The 26,153-nt window shown below is 41.9% G+C and overlaps 1 protein-coding gene across 2 annotated transcripts in view; it reads right to left on the minus strand.

The window, feature by feature from the left end:
• The window catches only part of LOC116822783 (charged multivesicular body protein 3), a 50,415-nt gene extending 24,493 nt beyond the window's left edge, over positions 1–25,922 (minus strand). Inside the window, exons 1-4 of one of the 2 annotated variants that reach the window (XM_032776872.2) lie at positions 25,140–25,922; positions 20,921–21,060; positions 13,992–14,107; positions 7,723–9,751 (exon numbers count right to left, since the gene is read on the minus strand). In XM_032776872.2, the coding sequence (XP_032632763.1) occupies positions 8,182–9,751; positions 13,992–14,107; positions 20,921–21,060; positions 25,140–25,365 (2,052 nt within the window). In that variant the 5' untranslated portion in view covers positions 25,366–25,922 and the 3' untranslated portion in view covers positions 7,723–8,181. Of the gene's footprint in view, positions 1–7,722; positions 9,752–13,991; positions 14,108–20,920; positions 21,061–25,139 lie in introns of those variants that run through there. The other variant, XM_032776875.2, reaches the window with a different exon arrangement.
• Between the last annotated feature and the right edge of the window lie 231 nt (positions 25,923–26,153).

The following is a 26,153-nucleotide window of genomic DNA, read 5'->3' on the forward strand; positions in this document are numbered from 1 at the left end:
GTTTTGTAGGTTGCTGACAAAGTCCAGAATGTTAGTTCCTGGAGAGGGTGTAAACCTCTCCCATTGTTGCTTTACCAACTGTAATGGCCCCTTAACCTCGTGGCCATACACCAGTTCAAAGGGTGAAAACCCTAAACTGGGATGTGGTACAGCCCTGTAAGCAAAGAGCAACTGCTTATGACACCAGTAAATTTAACAGACAATAAAATCTCAGTGTTTTCATTATCATCCATCATCATGAGGAAGCACAGGCACGTATATAGAGCAGTACATTTAGATTTTTTTTTCCACTTCAAAGAAAGTGGACCAAATTCTCTCCTCAGTTGCACTGGGCAAGTCCATAGAGGCAACCTGAATTGTCCCAGTTCAAATTAGAGCAAAATTTGGGATATTGCTTTTGAAGAGCTGCTGTTAGGATAGGTCTCCTATAGCATCTTGGGACAGGTACCTGGGGCAAATCCTCATCCTTGCATCAGCCCCTTTAAGCCACCCAAAAGGGACCCAGCACAGCATAACAGAGACTGTATAATCTTCATGTCTGTCTGGGCGGGGCTTAGGATCCCACCTCACTTTTTGTGTATATGCTGAGCTGGCATATCAACTAAAATAATTTGCTCAGGAGATGATGGGGGTGTTTATATCCTTCTAGATGTCTTATGGTTGAATAAGAAAGGAAATGGTAGTTATCACCTTACCTTCTTTTCCATAGCTCTAATCTAACTTGAATTGGCCAAAGTTGCACAATTAAAAATACTACAGTTACTGTATATATCACTTATCCAGAAACAGCACTGTGGTTTAGAAGACAGGCTAGGACTAGTCTCATTTCACTAATGTGGAAAATGAGGTACCAAAGGGTTAAAGTTACTTGCCTGAAATTAAACAAGTTAATGAGAGTTGGGAATGAAAGCAGGATTTCCTAATGGCCAGGCTCTTACTCTAACTCCTAGGGCAGGCTTTTTATAATTTATTTCCTCCACGAATCTTTGTACAAGAGAGAGCAAGGTTTGGTCATATTTGACCCATTTTCTATCTCGCCTACAATAGCTAAAGCAGCGTATTCTGAGGAGCTGATCTGTGTCTTCCTACCTACTTTAGGGTTTTACAGTACAGTAGTAACTGAGTACCTTCTGCATAAAACAGAGTCATGATAGCAAAGTCTCTAGTGGACTAGTAAATTTGATCATTTACTTATTACCTATACACATATCAGAAATATAGGATAGGGGTGGTACAAAGGTTTTAACACCATGAGTTTGTCATGGGTACATTACTCACACAAAGGAAATGCTATGAGTCAGTTATGCAGCTGATCCCAGTTGAGAGCAAAAAAAAAACTTTCAGGCTACACCATCATGTATTCTGTATATGCCACATATATTACAGATGAGCTATTTAGGAATATTTTAATTAATTCAGACTTGTACAGGAGCTTAGGCTATCCCTCCTTTGGAATTAAAATCACACACTTTACATTTTAAATAATTTTCTCTGTTAACCTGTATGTAGACCCAGATTGTGCACCCTGATGGGAAAACCCATGGAAGGACTACATTAAAACCATGCAATTGCCACAGTAGTATTTTGTATCCATAGATTGGGCAGAGGAAGTAGTCCTTCTAATCTTCAGGATGGCAGTGAATCCTCAGGAAGCAATGCTGCCATGGCCTCTGCTGTGTATGCCTGACCCTACTGCCCCTCCTCAGCAGGGAGCTGATATCCAATGGGAGTTGGTTTAAATTAGTGGTTCTCAACCAGAGACACACACACATCCTGGGGAAACAACACAGAGTTCTTCCAAAGGGTACATCAACTCATCTAGATTTTGCCTAGTTTTAGAACAGGCTACATAAAAAGCACCAGTGAAGTCACTGCATGAAATTTTAGTTTGTAGACAATAGCTTCTTATACTTCTCTATATACTAGACACTGAAATGTAAATACAATATATTCCACTTATAATTATATGGCAAAAACGAGAAAGTAACAGTAAGCAATTTTTCAGAAATAGTGTACTGAGACACTTTTGTATTTTTATGACTGATTTTGTAAGAAAGTAGTTTAAGAGGTGAAACTTGGGGTATGCAATCCTGAAGGGGGTACAGTAGTCTAGAAAGTTTAAATTAATGTAGATAGTTTAGAGTTCTCACATTACTCTGCCACTGATTGTGTGTGTGGCCTTGGGCAGGTCATTTCACCTCTCTGCCTTAGTTTATCGGTAAACTGGGGAATACTTACCAAGATCATGGCATGGTAGAGAGTGGTGGTTGGGAGAATTAGTTAATGCCTGTAGAAGGGTTTGACCATGTAAGGCAATACACCAGGGCTAAGTATTACTAAGCAGTGCAGTGAAGCAATACAGGATTTTTGGAACAAGGTAAAAGAAAAGGGCATTAACCACCCTACTCTTAATTACAGTAGCTACATAGCATTATACTTACCTTCATTATTTAATTCCCAGAACGAGACCATTTAACACTTACAAATATTTATTGTTCATCTCAGTCTCCTTCCTAAATCCTACCCAGTATGAGCAGGTATTTTCTAGAGAAGAGTTCTGTTTATTGGTAGGAGTATTATTTATTCCAGTGCATCCGAGCTAGAAGAGCATAAGGACATTCTCTCTTGAAGTCTCTTGCACTTCATTAAGCCTATTGACTGAGTAGCTCAAAGTTGGTCATTTTGCATTTTCCCTTGTTGAACTCTCAGACCAGCCTCTTTCAGACTACAGAGAATAGGACACTGCACTACTAAGACCCCTTTCACACAAGGATGTTAAGACATTTTGCAAATATTAATGAAATCCAACTGAACAAAATACCTAACTATCCAAATTGTGCCAATCTTATTTGTTTTATATTCTCAGCCTTTTATCTGTTCTTGTGTCTTTTAGATTGTAAACACTGGGCTAGGGAGTGTCTCTGTGTTTGTATAGCATGCAGCATAATAGACTCAATCCTGACTGCAGCCTTTGAGTGCTACTATAACAAGAGTTTAATATAATAAACGCATCCCATTGCTTCTCAGCTGAAACGGCCAACAAGGATAACAAATGCGGTGGTTTCTGAAATAGAAACATGTCCACTATGAACTAGACTGAGGCCATGAATTTCACATAGGCAACCGAACAGACATCAGATGCCAAAGATTTGAGTCAATACTGTACCTACTGTTCACGATCTAGAGACCTACAGCAGCAGGACACTCTCTCTCATTACTATAAAAGTCATCCTAGCAAAACTACTGTGTCTGTGTCCTCTATGTGTCTCCTTCTGACTGTCCAAACTATTGGCTTATTTCTCAAATAGAAATAGATTTATACAGCAAAAATGAGCATTAGAACACTCTTTGGCTGAAATGGACATCCACTCACTACTGCTTGCAAATCAAGGACAGTACCTCTCCTCCAGCAAATATTGGCCTCAGTTTTCACATTACACGACAACTTTCTGTAACCCACAGAGTACACTTAACCCAAAGGTGCACTCTGCCTGACCATTACTGCAGTAGTGTTGTATAGAACTGTTCATCTTAGGAAAGAGATTACTAAGGAGGAATATGACACAGGGTGATAAAATCCATTAATGACGTGGAGTAAGTGTTATTTATCCCGTCACATATCACAAGAACCAAAGGTCACCCAAAGAAATTGACAGGCAGTACATTTAAAACAAAAACAAACAAAAAAAAGAAGTACTTCAGCACACAACACAGTCAACCCGTGGAACTTGTTGTCATGTGATTTTGTGAAGGCCAAAGCATAACTGGGTTCAAAAAAGAATTAAATAAGTTCATAGAGGATAGGTCCCTCAATGGCTATTAGCCAACATGATCAGGGACATAATTCCATGCCCTGGGTGTCTCAAACTCCAAATGCCAGAAGCTGAAATCGTATGACAAAGGATGGATAAATGGTTACCCACCTTTTTGTAATTGTTGTTCTTCGAGATGTGTTGCTCATGTCCTTTCCATTGTAGGTGTACATGCACCCATAACGCAGCCGGAGACTTTTGCCTTAGCAGTACCCGTAGTGCTCTCTGGAGTGCCGCGCACATGGCGTGGTATATCAGGTGCCGCCGGCCCTGTGCCCTCTCGGTTCCTTCTTGCCGACAACTCTGACAGAGGGGTAGGAGGGCAGGTAATGAAATGGACATGAGCAACACATCTCGAAGAACAACAGTTACAAGAAGGTTAGTGACCTTTTTTCTTCAAGTGCTTGCTCATGTTGATTCCATTGTAGGTGACTCACAAGCAGAATCCACGGGGTGGGCTTGGAGTTTACAGTCTTGCAGATTGGAGTACTGCTCTGCCGAAACCAGTATCAGCCTGAGTCTGCTGGGTCAGCGCATAGTGTGAAGCAAATGTGTGGATGGCAAACCAAGTTGCAGCATGGCAAATTTCCTGGATTGGCACCTGAGCGAGGAAGGCCACAAATGACGCTTGCACCTTAGTCAAGTGGGCCGTCAGAACTGCTGGCGGAGGAACCTTCGCTAGCTCATAACAGTAGTGGATGCAGGCCATGATCCAGGATGAGATTCTCTGGGTAGACACTGGGTAACCCTTCATCTGGTCTGCGACAACAACCAACAGTTGCATAGACTTATGGAATGGCTTCGTCCTCTCTATTGTGATAGACCCAGGCCAGTTGGGGAGAGCAGAATAGCAGAAGGCAGATATACTGGCCTCTGGATTAACAGTTTTCTGTTCCCTGACCAGAGCAGGGGCTGCTCCAGGCTAATGAGAACACCTGACTAATTAACCTGCAAAGAGTCAGGTGAGGCCATTCAATTAATGTGACCATCTGACTAATTTAAGGCCCTACTGATACTATAAAAAGGGCTCACTCCAGTCAGACAGGGAAGAGTCAGGGAACCAGAGGCGAGGAAGTGTGGCTGAAGGACTGGTTACTGAAGACACCCTCAGACCATGGTTAAAGGAGCCCTAAGGTAAGGATGAAGAAGGGAGAAGCAGGAGAGCTGTGGAGAAGTGGCCCAGGGAAATGTAGCAACTCTGGCAGTGAAAGGTAGGCAGCCAACACCTGCTACCATTAGGGTCCCTGGGACAGAACCCAGAGTAGAGAGAAGGCCCGGGTTCCCCCAAACCCAACACTACAGGAACATCTCCTGGGAGGGGAAGTCAGGCCCCTGTCAGGAGAGGAGGCTGAACAGAGACTGTGGGAGTTCTCTCACCAATCTCCTTGCAGGCCTATGATGAAAAGGGCTCAGTAGACTGTAACGCTGGCCCTGGAGAGAGAAGGGCTACGTGGAGGGTCACAGTGAGCCACTGAGGCTAGCATAACCTGCCTAGAAGCGCAGGACCCATGGGAGCAAAGGTCAGAGCTCTGCCACACTATGTAGAAGGCCAGTGCTCACCTGATATCCAGGGTATGCAGCCTGTGTTCCTCATCAATAGCATGAGGCTTTGGGCAGAGGACCAGAAGATATATGTCCTGACCAGTATGGAACTGAGACACATCCTTGGGCAGAAAAGCTGGGTATGGACACAGCTGGACCTTGTCCTTATAGATGATCATGTAAGGGGGCTCCAACATGAGTGCCCTGATCTTGGACACCTTACGGGCTGAAGTTCTAGTGACCAAAAAGGAAACCTTCCAAGAGGAAAGCAGAAGGGAGCAGGAAACCTCGGGCTCAAACAGGGGTCCTGTGAGCCTGAACAGCACAAGGTTCAGGTCCCAAGGAGGGACCAGGTCCCGGGCATGCAGGTAAAGACGTTTCAGACCTTTCAGGAACCGCGCCATCATAAGATGAGTGAATAGTGACCTGCTGTGAAACAGAGGACGGAAAGCCAAAACAGCCACCAGGCCGACTCTTGACTGAAGACAGCGACAGGCCCTGGAGCTTCAGGTGTAATATAGTCCAGGACGTCCTGCAGGGGGCCCTCTTCTGCCCAGATGTGGTGAACCAAGGCCCAACATGTGAACTGCTTTCATTTTGCTATGTAGGTAGCCTTGACGGAGGGCTTTCTGCTGCCCAGCAGGACCTGCTGGAGACCAGCTGAACTCTGCCATTCCTCCCCACTCAGCCATGCAGAAACAAGGCCATCAGGTGCAGCACTGCCAGGTTTGGATGCAGCAGGTTCCCATGGTTCTAGGACAGCAGCTCCAGTTGAAGAGGCAGCTGCAACGGGGTGGCTGCTGAAAGACTCTGAGTATGGTGAACCAGTGCTGATGAGGCCATGCTGGGGCAACGAGGATGACAGTTGCTTTGTCTTGCTTCACCTTGAGCAGGACTTTGTGGTGAGATGAGAAGGTCCTGCTGAGGCAATTCGCCAGGACGTTCTTGGCAGCAGGCAGGTGAGTGGCCACCAAATGAATGGTGTGCCGCACACAAAAATCCCAGAGGCTGAGCGCTTCCCGACAGAGGGCTGAAGACCTGGCGCCACCCTGCCTGTTGATTTAGTACTGACCATCAGGACCTGCACACCTTGTCTACCAGGTGGGGCAAGAAAGCCTGGCGTGCCAGGCAAACCCTCTGAGCTCCCTGACATTGATATGAAGGGCTAGGTCATGTTGCAGCCAACGGCCGTGGGTGTTGAGCTCACCCTGATGGGTACTTAACATAGGGAAAGGGTTCTCAAACGGGGGGTGGTCATGAGGTTATTACATGAGAGGTCATCAGCTGTCAGCCTCCACCCCAAACGCTGCTTCACTTCCAGCATTTATAACAGTGTCAAATATATATATCAAAAAAGTTTTTAAATTTATTGGGGAGTGGGGGTGTGGAGGGTCGCACTTAAGAGGCTTCCTGTGTGAGAGGGGTCACCAATACAAAAGTTTGAGAATCACTGACATAGGGCGACCATATATCCCTAAGGTGACTATGGGACACCTGGTAAAATTAGTCGTATTCAAGCAAGTTCAACGGCATTCAATCAGAACTATGCAGTACAAATGTTCAAACTAACAGTTTTCTTTTGCACTGAAAGTTTCCATGCTGGATTTTCTGCTAGATGATTTTTGACATGTGTAAACAAAATACTTTCATACATTTTATGCATCAAAGGTCGTAACACATACACTTTGCCACTATATTAAGCAACCATCCTCCTCACTGCTGCCCACACAGGAAATAAGAAACAGTTGGACTTTGAAATCTCAAACTTGTTATTTAAATAAACAGTAATATAAAGTTGTTTTAGTCATTATGTGACAATTCTATGCTATGCCTAGTACAGTGGATCTCATACTAAGCTCCACATGCCCTTATGGCTGGCTGTAGAATGAGACACAAAGGACCAAGCAATGGAGGGTTATGACGGGAGAGTGGGAGATCCTCTGTCATAGACCTTTTACAAAGTGGTCTGCAGAATGAACTGCAGAACCACTGATCTAGCAGAACAGCACACAACAGCAAAAAGCAGGCTCAGAAATGCTTACAAAGGAGAACTCTTCAAGCCAGGGACACATTGTCTTCCAGTGTTTGGCAAGTGTCTAGCACATTTTTGGAACTACAACAATAAAACAAATTCTTCCACCACTAGAAAGATGATCTATAGGTCTTGCTGCAAGTCTGAAATAGTAATGAGTTTAAATGGCTCCGAGTGAGATAAGGAGTCGTACTTACTTATTTTTGCATTTCTTCTGTATACAGAGACAAAAGTTGTATTATGTTTTTATTTGTCTTCACAGCTATGTAAGACTGGCGACATCTGTAGCCACACGCACAGAATATTTATCAAAAATAATATTACAAATCTGCTGCCTTCTCTTTTTAAAATAATTTATTTTACGGATTTATTTTTAAATGGTACTGTCATTAACATACATTATTCAACAAAGGTGTGCTGAGCAGACTCTAAAAGAAGAAACTCAAATTATGCAATTATCTCAGATTAGAATTTCAAATGTTCACCCAAACCCTAACTTGTAAACTCTTGCTGGAATATGCTTTTGTTGTAGGCTTGATCTTTGTGCTTACAAAAGCTGCATTAAATTTCCAAATGTTGTAAAGGAAAAATTAATTAATTGTATCGTAAATATGCATTCAGTTTCAACATACAAGGCAACCAAATGATTCTGTCATTAACATTACCATCATGTATATTTTAGTTCACTGCACTAACATTTAAACTAAAACTTCAAACCACAAAATCTTTAAGTGACTAACATTTAAAAGGCCAGCTGTAATATACCGAAAGCTTACAAAGGACATTAGTACACAGCTAAGATGGGGTATCATTTGACAAAGACTGATGATGTGTATATGGCTGCTTTTTCTTATAAGAAGCCCATCTACAAACTGGGCAGCAATGTCGCCCCCCAGCTAACCACATCACGATGCAATTCTGATGAAACACATGACCACACGGTAAGCCCATTAGCAGACATCCATTTTCAAAATTCTCTAGACACACAACACATTCTGTACAGTGCAACATATTAGAGGGCCAGGCTGACCAATCTGGTTCCATGTCTTCTGTAGTGCTATATGATCCATACGACCTCGCTTTCCTTTCATACGGCTCGTTATGACAATTTTTATTGGCACATGAACAGATCTCAGCATTGCACTGAGACTCTCCTTCACTGACAGTGTGAATTGTACTTAGCTCATCCTCAGATACTTCTTTTTTACCACTCAAGACATCTTTGCTTTCACTGTCTGAGTCACTTTCACTTTCTTGAGAGGCTTCCAACATTTCCTCTTCAGAATGGATGCCAAGACATTTAAACCTCCACATTGGTAAACTTTTTATATAATCAGTTGGTATCAGAGGGCGAAGCCATAAATCAGGGAAAGCTAATCGCTCCAAGAACAAATCTGGCTCGTCGTCCCAATCTGATTCATAGGGGAAGTGTTGAAAAGAAGCAATTGGGTGGAACAAGTAGCTGGTGTACCAGTCCCACAGACTTGACAGCCATTCCAAGTTATTGGCATTTATTTCATCGTTGTTCTGTCGTCTTTTTTTCTCAAAGTAATCTACTAGTAAGCCATGACCCAGGTAAGTGCTGAGGAACAGGGCTGGGTGTGATGAGTAGAACATCCAGTCAGCTCTCACCCACGAAGCCAGAGTAGTTGTATTAGAATACCTGAAGAGTTTTAAACTATACTCATAAAAGCTATCTAAGTAAGGTAACTGCAAAAAGCCCAACACAGGTAGCCAAGAAATAATTAAGAGAGAATTATACGTCCCTAAAGTGCTTATAAGAACCACAAAACGCTTTATAGTAGCACCTTGCGTGATAAATAGGTCCATCCAAGCCATCAGATTCACCAGTACTAAGCTTAAAACAAATAAGTCATTAACTTCAGGTTGTATTGAGCGCAAGAAGGAATCCATGGCCCGTAGGGATATAAATTCACCAGTGTTATTCCCATACCTATAAATTCCCTCTGGAGTTCTAAGTATGTAGCATGGTGTCTTATAGATACCAATCTCTGCCATATGACTCTTGTTGTCCCAGTTTTCTACATTCACAAAAATAAACTCAACTCTTCCAGTAAACTTTACACTTAGTGCAGAAAAGAAAGCTGGAGGCTGGTCAAGGTTTGCAAATAGGTATATTTTCACCCGATACTGGTCACTTTTGTTCCATTCTTCTTTTAAATGTTCAGAGTTGTAGATAGTTTTGATCCGAGAAGCTGCATGGGCTGTTATCCACTTGAAAATGTGCTCAGCTTCAATTTTGCGTCCACTGTATTCTTTAAGCATCACTTTCCCCTTGGAGGTACTGGTTTGTGGGACTGACATAATTAGTGTGGATCTCACCCAGCCTCTTCTCCTGCAGTATCTACAAAGAAAATAGTGGATAAGACTATGCAGTTTTATATTTCTAAGACAGTAGTTCTTAAATTTTGAATGCAAGTCTGATGATTATCAGAGGCCCTGAGCACCTGCACACAGCAAAATAAATGGGAAGTGTGTGCGCTCAACACCCATGGAAACCTTTCCCCACTCCCAGAGCCTGCTGTTATAATTCTTCTACTTTCCTACCTACTTCACAAGGGTGCTGTGGGGTCTCGAGAGGATGCGTAAAGCATTGCTGATGAGGAATGTGCTAAATAAGGGTTTACTATAGGTAATAAAGTCATGTATCATTGATATCAAAGTTCTTATAGTAGAATTTGGGGGAAAAAAAAATGTGCTCACTTTTGAGAGTTAAGTAGAAAGCTTTAATTTTAGAAGTGATTAAGTTCCTAGGCCTTCCAGTTGTAGAGATAACCTTTACAATGTAAACAGATGCAGCCCTGCTTTCTTGACTCTGCAGACTAACCTCTGGGGTGCTTCTGCTGTTATTCATAGCTTTGTCAAGGAGTAGCAGAGTGAAGTTAGCAAGATTCTGGTCTGTTTCACTGCTGCTTTGAAGAGAGAAGAATCATGTAATTTTACTCTTTGGCTTCTTGGGAAAGCTATGAGCCACAGAGGCAGGTATTGAAGCTATTTAGTGGGGTGGAAGACATAAAAAGAAGCACTGTTAAGGAAAAAGGAAAAGAGGCATTCTGCCAGGAGGTTCTGGACTGAAGTTCTGCAAAAGAAAGCTTCTCTGCTTTCCAGTTGGCTGAAGGAAGGGAAGGGAGACTGACTTCAAACAAACACCTACTAGCCCGTTTGATAAAAAGACTAAGCTCCCAAGAGGGTTCACAGACAACCAGGACTGGCGCTAGGATTTTGAGCGCCCTAGGCAGACGGCAATTTCGCCGCCCCTCGCACTGGTCCCGGCTCCGGTGGAGCTGCCGCAGTGGTGCCTGCGGGCGGTCCACCGGAGCCGCCCGAGCAGCCGACCATCTGCAGGCACCACTACGGCAGCTCCACGGGAGCTGCCTGCCGCCCCCTCCAGCGGCGCCCTGACCCAGGGAAACCCCGGGCTGCCGGCTGCGGCGGCGGCACCCTGACCCAGGGTTAGAGCGCCTCCGCCACAGCCGGCAGCCTGGGGTTTCCCTGGGCCAGGGGACCCCATGGCTCCCGCAGCGCTGCAGTGCTCGCTTGACCCCGGTGGCGGAGCGGGCGCCCGCTGCGGGCTCAGCCACGGATACACTACTCCCAGGGGCTCCCTGACCCCAAGGGGGGGCCCTCTGGAGCTGCCGGCATAGCGGCGAGTGGCTCTGCCTGACCCCGGAGGGGGGACGCCCGGCTGCGCGGTGCGCGCACTGACCCCAGGGCTCCCCGCCCAGCAGTCGAGCGCCCTGGCTTGCCTGATATTGCGATGGCGGCGCCTAACCGGTGCACCCTTGCTGCTCGGAGCGCCCCTGACCCGGGGGACACCTTGGGCTGCCGGCTGCAGGCAGCTGCTGCCGCCGGCAGCTCAGCCCCTCCAGCAGCAGTGGCTGCAACCATTTAAAAAAATTTTGGGGGGCGCCACTTTTTGGCGCTCCCAAATCTTGGCGCCCTAGGCAACCGCCTAGTTCGCCTAAATGGTTGCATCAGCCCTGCAGACAACTCCCCGGTAGATTTCCAAGAAACTTTTCTAATCCCAGCAACTGTGGGGCTGGTCTGGTCAGCCAGGTGTTGTTCCTGGAACTCACTAGTGACCTCTTTCCCCACAAATCTTTTGTATCAGCCTGTGACTAATCAGTTTAGTTAGCAGGTGTCCGATAAACTTTTCAGGGCATCTTAAAAACCAACAATAACTATAAACACAGCCATCTGCCTCTTTTTCCAAACCTGACAAACAAGTTCTGCAAAGGAATAAAAGCAGGAAGACTGGCTCACCTTCCAAATAATCTAGTCCCTTTCTATCTGTAGTCATAGTTTTGAGTAATTATTTTTAAATTCCCCATATAAAAAAAATTAATTGCTGCCACCACAAAAAGAAGTTAACATTAATTTTGGAAAGGGCCACAAGATATTATGCCAATAGCAAAAGAATCTTAACTGATGATGATGCTGGTGCTCTTAGTGGGAGTTTCAACTGTTGTCTGATGAAAATTATTCATGAGCATTTATTCAGCAAGACAAAAAAGCTTAAAATACAATGTTATTTTTAAATAAAATCTAACAAAGAAACAAAACTAATATTTGATCACAATGTGAAGACTAGTCAGAAATTATGTACACGACTAGATGATCTAATGGTCTCTTCTGGCCTTAAACTCTATGAATCCTGCCTCTCATTTAAGATGTTTAAAGTTAAAAAAATTCATATAATATTAGCTTGCACAAACACTTATAATCTAAAATTTCTCTCATCCTATTCAGTTTAATACTTCTGTAAACTTTTAGGATTAAGACAATATAAGAATCATGCACACACGAACTACTCTTCTTGTAGTCCTCTGAAGGAAGTGACCACTGATGCCTGCTAAGTGATAAGGATTTTATTGGTTTTGCAACAGCATAGCAACAGCTACTGCTGAAGCAGCTGAAACAGATTCTTCCATTTACAGTGATGTTCAAGAACCAGAGAGTCTCTGGCACATTTAAGCGCTTCGGTTACATGATGTCTACTTTCCAACAGGATACTATATGTTGTTAAAAGGATGTGTTCATATTTACACATGTATATACACACATTCCTCAGGCTCAGAGGGAACAATATTCTGCATACATTCTTCTGAGAATAGGGTCCTATTGTCAAGGTTCAAACAAAGGGCTTGTCTACACATGGAAGTCAGTGCACACTAAGCTAGGATGTGAGCTTAAAGCGCACTAGCTTCTCCACACTAACTCCCCATGTGGACATTCTTATTGAGCACTTTTTCCAATGTGGAGTGGCAGTCAAAAAAAAAAAAAAGAATAATGTTGGGAATAATTATGAAAGAGATAAATAATAAGACAGAAAATATCCTATTGCCTCTATATAAATCCATGAGATGCCCACATCTTGAGTACTGAGGGCGGATTTGGTCACCCCATCTCAAAAAAGATATATTAGAATTTAAAAGGGTATAGAAAAGGGCAACAAAAATTAGGGATATCGAATAGCTTCCATATGAGGACAGATTAATAAGACTGGGAATTTTCAGCTTGGAAAAGAGACAACTAAAGGGGGGATATGATAGAGGTCTATAATGATTGGTGTGGAGAAAGTAAATAAGGAAGTGTTATTTTCTCCTTCTCAAACACAAGAACTAATAGGCAGGAGGTTTAATTCAAACAAAAGGAAGTATTTCTTCACACAACGCACAGTCAACCTGTGGAACTCCTTACTAGATGATGTTGTGAAGGCCAAGACTATACCACGGTTCAAAAAATAACTAGATAAGTTCAAGGAGGATAGCTCCATCAATGGCTATTAGCCAGAATGGGCAGGAATGCAAAACCATGCTCTGAAGAATTCCTAGCCTCTGTCTGCCAGAATCTGGGACTGGGTGACAGGGGATGGATCATTTAATGATTACCTGTTCTGTTCATTCCCTTTGAAGCACCTGGCACTGGCCATTGTCGGAAGACAAGATACTGGGCTAGATGGACCTTTGGTCTGACCCAGTACGGCCATTCTTATGAGCACTAAGAGTGCCTTTGGGCAGTTTAGCTTAATGCATTTCCAAAGTACATTAAGCTAATGTGCACAAAGGCACTATTGGTACACAGTAAGTGTGCGTCCACACAGGGAGTTAGTGTGGAGTAACTAACGTCTAGAGCTCCAGTGGACTTTTCCCCCCCATTTGGACAACCCCATAGTTAAAACACGGTGGCCACAAAACATATATATTTTGCCCCCCTTTTCAGACTAAGATTTAGAGTCTTGTAACTAAGAAATGCATCCAACATGGGCCAAATTCAACCAGGCCATAAGTGAGCACAATTCCCATTAACTTCAGTCATGGCTATAAAGCCAACAGATTCATTTAGTCATCTTTTCACACTGCTGTAAAAATACATTTCTCTGACACTGCTTTTAGTAGCAGCAATTTTATGGATAATTTATGAAAATCATAATGGAGAGTTTTGAACATACTTTAGTGGAGATAAAAACCTGTAGGTAGCAGCCTTTTGTCGTGGCTGCCTTTACAACAGAAGGCATTCCAGTTAGACTCCAACTGTACTTTAAGACATCCTATGGATTTAAATCACTCCTTTAAAGAACATACCTGGGGTCACTGGAGCAGTTAAAAGTGCCTGTCCGTATGCCAAACCTTGATACTTTCTTCACCATTTTTTCCCAATGGATTTTACCCACGAGAGGACTTCTATCATTCGCTATCACCTATTGCCAAAGGAGAAAAAAAGTTTTAGTGCCAGAAACAACCTTAAACAACATTTTACGACATCTGCTCTCCTACTATTAAGTTCACTTCTAATAAAAACAGAAACCGGTTCATCCTCAATATTTCATTCTGAAGTTTTGTCTATCCCTAGCTAAATGACTGTGTTTGTTAAGTGAAGCTATAACATTGGTAGTAGGAGTATAATGATTTCTTGCCAAGAGAAAAACATGTCAGGGACATGACAACTAATATAATTATTTGCTACATACCAAAGCTTCTAACATTTAATAGCAGCCTTGCAAAACTCATTAAAATTTACCAGCCCAGCTACAAAAATATGCTGGCTCTTTACCACAGTGAGGAAAATGTTAGTGATACATTACTCACCAGTCTCTCCTCTCTATCCCAGTGAAAAACCAAAACCTACCCAAACAACAGTTGACCCAGAGCAAGTAGAATTATATATAGCTGCTTTAGACTACACACAATCATTACCATATTAGACTCCCTTAAGCCATCTGCCAATGGAGGCAATGCTGTCTAGTGATTAGATCCACAGACAGGCACCTAGGAATTTAATTCCAATTCTACCAGTTACTCACTCGAGGACTGTATGTAACTACTCCACGCCTCATTTGCAACATGAGGTTTCTTCCCCATTTGCAACATGAGGTTAATACTTAATTCACAGAGAGGTTCCAAGGCTTAGTTAATAATGTCTATAAAATGCTGACAGCCTCTTTGATCAAAAGGCGCTACAAACAAATTATTAAACACTCATCACCTGACTTATCAAAACTGAGAGAGAGAGAGAGAGAGAGAAAGTGTTAAAACTGCCTGCAAGCTGCTGACAGGTAATTTTAAGTTATATGATTGATCACAAATCAGTGTGACATTACAGTATCTACACACATTGTTTATTTCAGAAAGGTGTAATATGCCCTAAAAGCTGGCTGGTTGCCACTTTCTAAATGATTTCAGACTTCACTTTAAAACTCATGTTTGTCAAGTGTTTATTAAAATAAACACAGTAAAAGTGGTCCCAATGATCGTTTGACCTAACGATCGTAAATTTCACACACTCTGCAAAAGTTGCTATCTCCATCATGATTAGCCACCTTATGTTGCTCGTGCAGGTGGCTGGATAGTCAATGTGAGCAAACATTAGGACAGCTGAAACATAATTTAAAGATTGGATGGCCAGAACCAAAAACCCTAAGACAGCCAGAAACACTCCTCCATTGTATAGGGAATAAACAAGGCTGTTGGAAGTCTAAAGGACAAATATATTTTAACATTACGTAAAAGTGAAACACTACTTCACTGTCTCTCCCACTTCCATACTGCACTACACAATTACTTGTAATGATAACCAAGAAAATACAACAGTCACTAGCAGGCATCAGTGTAACTTGGCTGTTTGTACTCATTGCATCATTACAGCACAGTTGTATTATGTTTAAATGACAAAAAAGCTTCTCTGTTGGAACTGGTTATTTATTTGCACCAGCAAATGAACACATTATTAGTGGTTTTAAACCATGACAGATCTAGTTAAAACACTAATTTACAACATGGTTTTGTAAAATGAAGTTTTGCTAGCACATCTTGGAATTGTGTCTTTTGCTTTTTCTTTGTAAAATACTAACATGGCAAAGAGCCATATATTGCAGCCACTCTGCACAGTGAGCATCTGCTGACATCACTAGTTCAGTGCACAGATAGGATAGGATTTTATCCTCTATGCATCACATTTCATGCTATACGTGTTCATAATCTGTAAACGGATATCAGTTTGAATGGGAATGCAATAAAATTTACATCATATTAGTCCATTAGTGATTTAACGTGTCAAGAGGACCCAGTACGATAACAAAAGCACTATGTTAACCAACAATCCTGTATATATTAAAGATTATATGCATAGTCTGAGTCTAAATACAGGTGAGAAGCGTTGGTTGAGGTTACATAGTCCAGATCACTGCTGTTTGTATATGGAAGAGAAGACAAATTGCTGTCATGTAGCAACTAGTCAGGTAGAGTAGTGTGGCAACTTGGAGAGGCATAATAGTCCAGTAGTTAGGGCAGTAGCCTGGGGCTTGGGAGATGTGGATTCAATTCCATGCTCTGCCACAAACTGCCTGTGTGACCTTGGGTAAGTCAATTAGTTTCTCTAAGCCTCAGTTCATCTACAGAATTGAAAGGATCAGTTCTTTAAAAGATGATGAAATGCTCAGATACTATGGTAATGGGTGCCATCTACGTACTTGAAGATAGACAGGTGTTCCCACTGATAAATGAAAAGTATGAAAGCAAAATCAAAGTTAGTATTGGATTGTTAATTATTTCCAGACTTCTGATGCTTAGGTTTTTTAATTACAACATTTTAAGAAGCAAAGATACATGTCTATTATATTATTATAATTACAATAATGTTGTTTTAAAATATTACTTAAAATGAAAATAGAATTAATGTAGGAATATACAAAATGGCAACAATGTGAAATCCTGTAGATTCTGACAGAAAATTGCACAATAAAACTTGCAATACAATAGCTTTGTTGACATTGAATTAAAGTGAAAGGTCCCAAATGATTTCAAGTGAAGTCTCAATGAAGATGTGACTCAAAATTACAGGGTGAAGGAACCAAAAGGCCTTTAAGAACAGATATTTGGATGAGTAAGATGCCTAGAACAACATCAGTAGGAAGTGGCTCTCCCTCCCCCCACCCCCAGCACGAAAACATCTCAGAGAATTGTGCAGCCAAATGGTTTCTCCATCCTTAGCTAATCAGTATAGTTGCTACTTGCTTTGCCAATTGCCTTAAGGTTTTTTTTTTTAAAACTTTATTATTCCACTATAAATCCCATACAAGTGTTGAAGGGTTTGATATAAACCAATGAATCTGAGGAAATTAAACACTCCTACTGTCCAGATCAGCTGCTATCTCTATACAACATAGAAAGGTCATTCCCTGTTCCATTACTCCAAAAATATACAAACATGAGCACAGCAGGGTAGCAGCCTAAATTCTAAATTTCATTTCTGCTGTTGGTTTAAGCCAGATATCCTTCATGCTATTTCATGCAGTTTTTTGCAGGTCATTATAATAATATCTAGCCCCTCATTAAATTTCCAAGATGTGCAAACATCACAAGAATGTGAACAAAGGGTCAAGCAGTTGACAACTGAAGACAAGAACCGTATTTAATTATAAAACTTTGGTATCGTCTCCAGTACAGTATATTATTTTAGTATTTTTGATTACTAAATGATTTCCACCCTCCCACCCCATAGTTACGAGACAGAGGATAAAAATGTTCTCTGCATTTGAGGCAGAAGAGGGATTAGATATATTTTGATACCAAAAAAAATTATAATAGGATTAATGAGACAATTTTAATGATAAATAATGCTTTCATCATATCACATACAGAATAAGGTATAATGCATGTTAATTTAAAACAGGGTGGATTGGACTTAAAGTGATTTAAATCATGAAGACTCGATTTAATCATGGTTTTCTATATAAAAGTGCATTCTTGTTGGTTGTTATAACCTTTAATACATATTCTTCACAGCTCAGAGGTAGATTAGGTTTCATGTTTAGAAAGTACACGATACATTTCTAAACAGTGATTTATTTTGAAAAAACTTTTCAGATTAGTTTTACAGCTATATCAGAAAATGAATGATTGTTTGGTTATTTCATTTACCAAAGGTAATTGAAGCAGATATTTATGAAATCATTGGGAGGTGAACTATCATTAATATTTGGAGAATTTTCTTGACATACTGTATTAGGAGGAGAACATCACCAGACAGACATTTAGATTGTTTGTCTTATTTAACTAAAACAACAACGTTAAGTATTCTGGATTTTTTTCTTCAACAGCAAACATAATATTTTAACAAAACAAGCATACGTCCCATTGCTTCTCACATTTATCTCCAGACTTCTTCTCCTTGTCCAGATCTATTCCGCCCCCAACAATCTTCTGTTCATTGAACATTTTGAAACTTTGCACTTTTAGGGAGAAGTAAGCGACTGACTCGGTACACAAATTTGTAGAGGGACAATGAAGTTGAGGTCTGTTATTTCTCATCTCCATATATTATTTAATTTATTTAAAAACATTTTTCCTGTTAACAAACATGTTATCTCTGGATACACAAATCCACAGTTTAAAAACTGCAAAACTAAGCAACTAAGCATTGATTAAAATAAGTAATCAAGTGTGTGAACCAGGTCCTAGTAGGGAGCCAGCTGTGGTCACTCAGTTAGGGAGAACTGCAAGGAATGGGGCAGACAATCCCCATAAAGCTGGTGGATATTTCAATATTTAGATTCACCAAACCAGCATAAAACAGCTTCTTTATTACCTTACTGGTTACTCAGATGGTATCTTTTAGACTGAGCACTGAGTTCCACTGGGTAGATAGAAAGATTAACCTAAATAATCTATACAGAAGCCTGTGGAACCCCATAAGATTGGGTCCCTAATCCATGAACTGTTGGAACTCATTTACAAAACTTTTCTTGAACATTACATGAATATATTGTCGCATACTATAGAATTAGAATTTATAATCCCTATTCCATGATGAGATATTTTTGAGCTATAATGTATCTTAATTAAAACTATCTTTAGATAGGGTTTTTCTTCAAAAAGCATTTTATCAAAAAAATCCGATTTAAATTAAAAAATCGGATTTGTTTTTTTAAAAAAAATCCTTGATTTTTATTCATCCTGATTTAAAATGTAGTACTTTATCAAGAACACAGGGTGACTAAAGTTGTTTGACTGAAGAATCCCAATGTTGTTGTAGGTGCGTTGGTCCCAGGATATTAAAGACACAAAAAGGTGAGGTAATACCTTTTACTATTAACCAATAAATAAATTAACCCATCTGTTCTATCTTGTACCTAGCTGTGACTCTCTGAGTACGTTTCCCAGACCTGAAGAAGAGCTCTGGGTGAACTCAAAAGCTTGTCTCTCTTTCGGGTGACCAGATGTCCCGATTATATAGGGACAGTCCTGATTTTTGGGTCTCTCACTTATATAGGCTCCTATTTCCCCCCACCCCCATCCTGATTTTTCACACTTGCTGTCTGATCACCCTCTCTCTCTTACCAACAGAAGTCAGTCCAATAAAAGATATTACCTTACCCACCTTGAATCTCTAAAGGAACCCAAAGCATTTTACAAACTGATACGGAGCCTACTTGGGGATCATTTCACCTATCTATGGTGAAACAGCAGCTGTTTGAAAGAAATACCAACTTAAAAGAAAAAAAGGGGACTGAACAGGGGTTTGACACATCTGAGGAGCATGTACTAACCACTGAGTTCTAGATATTCTGAAAAGGCCTTCCCCAGTCTCTTATGTTAAAGCTGTTCCATTGTGGATAAATACGTGAGAGAATGACTCAGGTGGTTAGGGCGCCCCCTTGGAGGATGGAGACCCAGGGACCAGTTCCCCTGCACCAGTTACTCAAAGTATTTATATACAGTAGAACAGCTTCTACTGGAGACTAGCAGCCCTACATCGGAATATCCCATTGCTTAATAGTTAGAGCACTCTCCTGAGGGATGGGAGACCACCTGTCCAAACTTTTTCCCTGCTTCTGGCAGAGGGGTGAATTGAACCTGAGTCTCTCACATCCCAGATGAGTTCTCTAACCACTGGTTTAAAAGCTATAAGATGAGCACCACCTTCTCCTCTTCTCCCCTCAGATTTTGAACGGGACCTGATCTAGTACAGGGCTGGCTTTAGGAAGTGCGGGACCCAATTCAAACAGTTTTGACGGGGCCCCGGCAGGGATGACTTAAAAAAAAAAAAAAAAACACATAAAAAAAAACAACAACAACAACAAAAAACACATGGGGCTTGTACTCACCAGGCAGTGCTCCGAATCTTCGGTGGCGGGTCCTTTACTTGCTCCAGGTCTTCGGCAGCACTGAAAAACCCACCACCGAAGTGCCAATGAAGACCCAGAGCAAGCGAAGGACTCACCGCTGAAGTGCCGCCGAAGACCCGGAGTGCGTGAAGGACCCGCTGCCAAAGTGCTGCCGAAGACCCGGAGTGCCGCCAGTTGAGTAAAAATTAAAAAGGCGCCTCTAGCCAGGGAAGGGATTCTCACTGGGCGCGGGTCCCTCTTAGGTGAGGGGCCCGATTCAAGGGAATTGGTGGAATAGGCCTAAAGCTGGCCCTGATCTAGTAGGCAGCCTCTGAGCATACCTACTGAATCAAGGGTGACCATACGTCAAAAAGTAGAGGCACAATGTAGAGTAAGAAATGTGGAAGGGAGGGGAGGGAAGAGAGAGGAAACACAATGAAAAACCAGTTCAGAAAGTCATATATCACAAGCTATTACTAGAACAAAAAATGGAGAGAAACCAAGAATGGAACGGAGATGCTACAGCTTTCTTGCTTTTATTCTGTAGGACTGGACAAATACTATTTAGCAAACATGCTATTCAATAAGTTGCACTGGATCAAATAATGTATTTAACAATTTTTATTTTTACTGATTCTATATTATAGTATACTGTTTACTAAGAGACATTTAATGAAAAACAGTTATGATGTTCTGTCACTACCTATCCTATTTGCTGTTGCACAGGTTAATTCTCCAGTGCCTGTTACCTTGGAGTACCCTTCTGGGGTTTTTCTTGTTCCATAGAGTCAAACACAGCCTCTTAGCACACTCAGAACCTACGTGTTGCTATTAGATGAACTAGTCTCCAAAAATAACTTCTTTGAAGCATATTTTAGCCACGATAAAAACTAAAAAAATTTCCAATACCTGTACCAGCCAGATACCATCCTTTGTGTCTTCTACAAGCTCATAGAAGTGCATTTCACCACTGAAGTTTGTACTGGAAACTGATTCAGAGGCCTCTTCCTCCTTGAGAGCAGAATAGAGCTCACCCTCCATGAGGTCTCCTGAAGGATGGACAGAAGGGAAAAAACAATTACACTACATTTGATAAAGGTCACATTAATCAAAAATATTCTGATACGAAAGCCACTTCTTTGTCAGATAGTGAAGATGTTGTTAATTACATTTTACATAGCTGGGTGCAGCACCACTTCACTCCAAGGACAATTCAAACTTTATTCTTAATTTATTTGTATATGTATTCATGCTGTTAACACATATCAATTTTAGCTGTCAATAAGCCATGGGACATGAATATTACACAGATATACTCTACATATGTAATTGGCCATATTGAAAAACAAACAAATGTATTTTCAGCCCTATAAGTCCCTGCTGATGTTGTCTGAAATTTACAGTACTAAATTGGAAGACATCAGTTTTAGTTTAGATGTCTTCTCCTTTATTTTACACAAAATTTAGTTCTATAGTGAACAAAGATCATGCAGAAGGCAAATTGTTAAAACTGCCAATTTGGAATTCTAAAAACCTGTTTAATCAATAACACTATAATTAGAATTTTATTTACAGCAGGATAAACCAAAGTAGCTTGTACACAGCTAGCCTAAGGTTAAATTATTCCACTCTAAAAATTGATTTATTCTATTTACAAAGTAGTAAACATTTCCTAAGAACTTGAAGCCTTGCAACATGATTTTTCCTTAAAACAATGTATATAAATGTATTTGATAATCTCTCTTTTGTTATCTCCTTTCCTTTCCCATACTTTCTTTTTGAGACATTACAAACCAGATTGTTAATACCGAACAACATTATAGGAGTTGCTGTATTAAACTCTCTTGAAAACTTTCTTAAACAAAGAAGTTGTTTCTTACAGAACATATGAAATTTAGAATTAAAGCAGAAACTCTTGGTAGTTAGAAAGCTATGAACTTAATTGAGAGACATCTCATGATTTAAAGCCAAAAAAAAAAAAAATTGTGTAAAATTGTTACAAAACTTAATAAGAGGAGTGTTTCTGTGACATTAAAAAAAAAAAAAAAAATCAGAAAACATTTTGGTTGGAGTTAAACATTCCTCTTTGGTGTTTGCACCCAAACATTACAACTTCAGGAAAGTACCGGAGCCAAAAAGCAAAAGTGATCAGCAACACAAGTGAAACTGACTAATCAGTTGTCACTGTTCAAACCAGAGAAGAAATAATAAAAAGGTAACTAAACAAGATAAATGGTGAAAAGCAAGTTAGATTTTTAAAGTGTTGGTGTTAATGGTATCAGCAATTAATAACAATTTTTTTTTTTAAGTCAATGGGATCCGAATCTCCTCTCATTTTCATTAGTGTAAATTAAAAGTCAATCCATGTTAGTCTTTTTCTTTCTGCCCAAACACTCTTTGAGGTCTAACTCCCATCTTGATTACTGTTGCCTCTTCTCCATTCTCCCCCTCTCCTACATCCACAACCCCTTGACAAACAATTTAAAAAGCAGCTGCTAAAATTATCTTCCTTGCCTGTTACTCAGTCCACATAATCCCTCTACTGCCTCCCAACCCCATTCACCATATCACATTCTAATTTCTCATCCTCACCATCAAGGCCCTTCTACAACACCACACTTCTTTACTGGTCTGCTCAATCGTTATGTTGCTTGCCACCTTCAAAGATGCCAACCTCATCCTTTCTCAGGCATGGAAATGTTTGTGTGAGAAGCTAATTCTCAAATGCATTTTGTACATGTAACGCTCTTACGTCTAGAGCTATAAAACCACTACACTACCCTCTCTTCAAGACACACCTCTGAAGCAAGACCTGTAAGAAACCAGTCAGGTTGCTAGGTTGAGGAGCATACAGGGTAAGCTGGCACATTATTATAAAGATTACCATATTTGTTGGTATCCTTCTCTCCCCCTGCTTCGTGGACTAGATCAGTGATACTTAGCCCTCAGTGGTTCAGAAGCCAAATTAGCGATCAACATTACCCAAAAGAGCCACAGTAGCGTGAATTCATTGTTTCTTTAATATTAAATATTATTCTTACAGCAAAATGGACAAAGTATTATTATATCAACTAAAATGAGTTAATAACATAGTAAGAGCATCCTGATTGGTTAATAATTAAATCACACAGTGTTTTAATATAATATGAGGCAAAGAGCCATAGGAGAAACATTAAAGAGCCACTTGTGGCTCATGATCCTAGGCCTGAGTATCACTGGGCTAGATTCACAAAGGGACTCGGGCATTGTGATGCTGAGCGTTGCAATGCTTAACGCTTAGGTGTCTAGGAAATTGCTGTGATTCACAGAGAGGTGCTCAGGTTTCTTATAACAGAGGGAGATGGGCACCTAGGAATGGAGTTCACAAAAACCATCAGCTAGATGAGGCGTCAACTAAGCTAGCCAATTGGAGATGCATCTGTACTAAGCCATGCTCCTCTCAGGGAGTTCCGTGCCTAAGTCCAGGGGCTAGAGAGAAGTGCCTATCTCTGCTTAGGATTCTCTGCTGTGAGCCCTCTCAAGTCAAGTGCCCAAGGTATTTCTTACAAAAAGTTTGAGCTGGGGAGAGGAAGAGCTCCCTCATAACTTTTTAGTCCAATGGTTAGGGTATTTGCCTGGTGTGTCTGTGACCCTGTGCTTCGGTTTCCCCCCACTGCCTGATGGCAATGGTGCCTGATGGTTGATCTGCCACTTCCAGTTTCAGTTTGGATAAGTAATTAAAGAGTTATTGGGCAAGTGAGAGACAGAGCACACACAAGTGTGTAAACAGACATACTGTATATAGAAAAAACCTATCTACATACATACAAAACAAACTGAACTTAAAATATAAATCAATACAGGTGATTTTAAATCTTATTAAAATATGAAGAATCTGTTTGGTCCACACAAGGTTGTGCTTATGTTTGTGTGGCTCTCTTGTGTAATAAGACTGGATACCACTGCCTTAACCACGGGCTAAAATTTATGTGGGAACACCTCCCACCATCATGGACCATTTTGAGTGCAGTTAGATGTGCTCAGAGCACATCAACTGGATCAGGCCCCACAGCTGAGTAAGGCAGAGGAGCATTTATCTTCCCTCAGCTAATGAATTGCACTGGGGCTCAGGCGCCCAGATATCTAGAGTGAAGCACCAGCGTACATGCCTGGAGGCAGAAACATAGGCACCTAGGGAACTTTTCTTGCAAAAAAATGTGGGCGCTGAGTAAGCTTAAGCACCTACGGGGTTAGGTGACAGGGGAACGGAAATTTTTAAATACCAGTGGTATCTGGATTTTATGCACCTGAAGTGGGAGTTAGATGCCTAAGTTCCTTTGTGAATCTAGCACCATAGGTCACTTGTCTTTTTAGTTAGCAGGCTCTTTGGCACAGGAGTTAGTTACATCTCTGTGTGTGTTTATGCAGCACATAGCACATCAGAATGTTGGTCCTAATTGCACTTTGCTCAATAACTAGTCTACTGAATATAGAAGGCCTATTTTCTTAAAGATGGTATAATATGATATTCACATTTACAACTTGGGTTAGAAATTTAATGTATTTCACAGTTCTACAGCTTTTTGAATGATCTCTTATATTTATCACACTAATATTTTATTATTTGGTCTACCAAGACAACTGGTTATTTATTTAAGTTCTGCTTGGAGAGCTGTTAACCCATAAAGGTGGGCACAAGGTTGAGAAATAGAGATGTGTATTGTATGTAACATTTTGACAAGACCTGAAAAACTGAGGCTCTGTCCCCTCACAGTAGGTATATAACGATACTTTTCACAAGAGTAGCATTTGCCTTGATGTCCTTGGCCAAAATTTCCCTCCTCCCACAATACTGTTGTAAGGCATGTCCTGTGCCAGCTGGCTGCTGTCCTACACCCTAGAAGTGGCTGCACTTCAGTGGTGCTATATGTATAATCTGGAAAGCACTCAAGGATCCTTCAGTATGAAAGCTGCTATGAGAAATGTAAGATTATTACTACTGAGATGATTTTGTTCCCCAATAAGCTCGTGTATTAATTTTTTTTAAATCAAGCATTCAGAGATTAAGTACAGAAAACCATTCCTAGGCAAAAAACCCAGCAAACCTCTCCACGTTAATGGGTGAAATATCTTACGTATGATCTCTTACCTGACTTCTCCACCAGCTCCCTGACATCTTTCTTTTCCAGCAGCCCAGAGTACCCAAGCCCCCTGCACTCCAAAATGGTCTTCAGCTTCTTGAAGCTTAGGGCCACCGGGTCCACCAACTGGGTGGCAAAGAAGCCAGTTTCATACCAGACAATGGCTTCAAAAAACCTGGCTAGAACAAACAGGACCAGAAAATAGAGAAGCAAGAAAAACAGCTTCAGCCACATCTTTCCTCTCTCTGTGTGTGACTCTCCGGGGAGAGAGCCAATCCTAGGAGAGAGCGAGAGAGAGAGATCCCAATGGAGGAGGCAGGGGGAAGGAGCGAATTATTCAGACCAATAACCCCAAGGCTGCTGCCGCCTGGATCCTCCTCCTCGCCCCTGGCTTCTGGGCCCGCTCCTTGCTGCCCTCATCCCAGTCAGGGGTTGGGGGGAGGGAAAGGAGATCACGGGGTGTTACCAAGTTGGCCGGGGGAGGGTGAAAGGGGATGGGGGCTGCGCTCCCAGTGGGGACGGGGATGGGGGGGGCCTGCGGCCCCCAGGGAGGGGATGGGGATAGTGGGGGAGCTGAAGCCCCCGGTCAGGCCGGGGAGGGGGGGGGGATTTAAGGGGAGGCGCCTCCGCTCGGGGACTCCCCGGGGCCGAACGGTCAGCGGGGCAAGACGCTGGGCCTGGCGACTGCCTGCGGGCTCCGGGTCCCGGCCTGCCCCGCCCGGCCTGCCCCCAGCGGAGCCCGAGCCGCCGGCGGAGACATAACAAGTGACGTCGCAAGCGGGGACAGCCGCGGGAGGGGGCAAAGGGCGCCGGGGAGGGGGGAATCTCGGGCCCCGCCCCCCGGGCGGTCCTGGGCGCTCAGCCAGTCGCCAAAGGGAGCGAGTCCGGAAACACAGACCCCCGTGAGCGCTATTTGTAGGAGGAGGTGCCCGATCCCAGACAGCCTCCTGCTTCCCCGGCCCTGGACACTCACTGCCCCCCATCTCTTCTCCCCTCCCACGCCACTCACTCCCCCCCATCTC

Source organism: Chelonoidis abingdonii, chromosome 5 (assembly GCF_003597395.2).
Source record: "Chelonoidis abingdonii isolate Lonesome George chromosome 5, CheloAbing_2.0, whole genome shotgun sequence".
Classification (NCBI taxonomy): domain Eukaryota; kingdom Metazoa; phylum Chordata; order Testudines; family Testudinidae; genus Chelonoidis; species Chelonoidis abingdonii.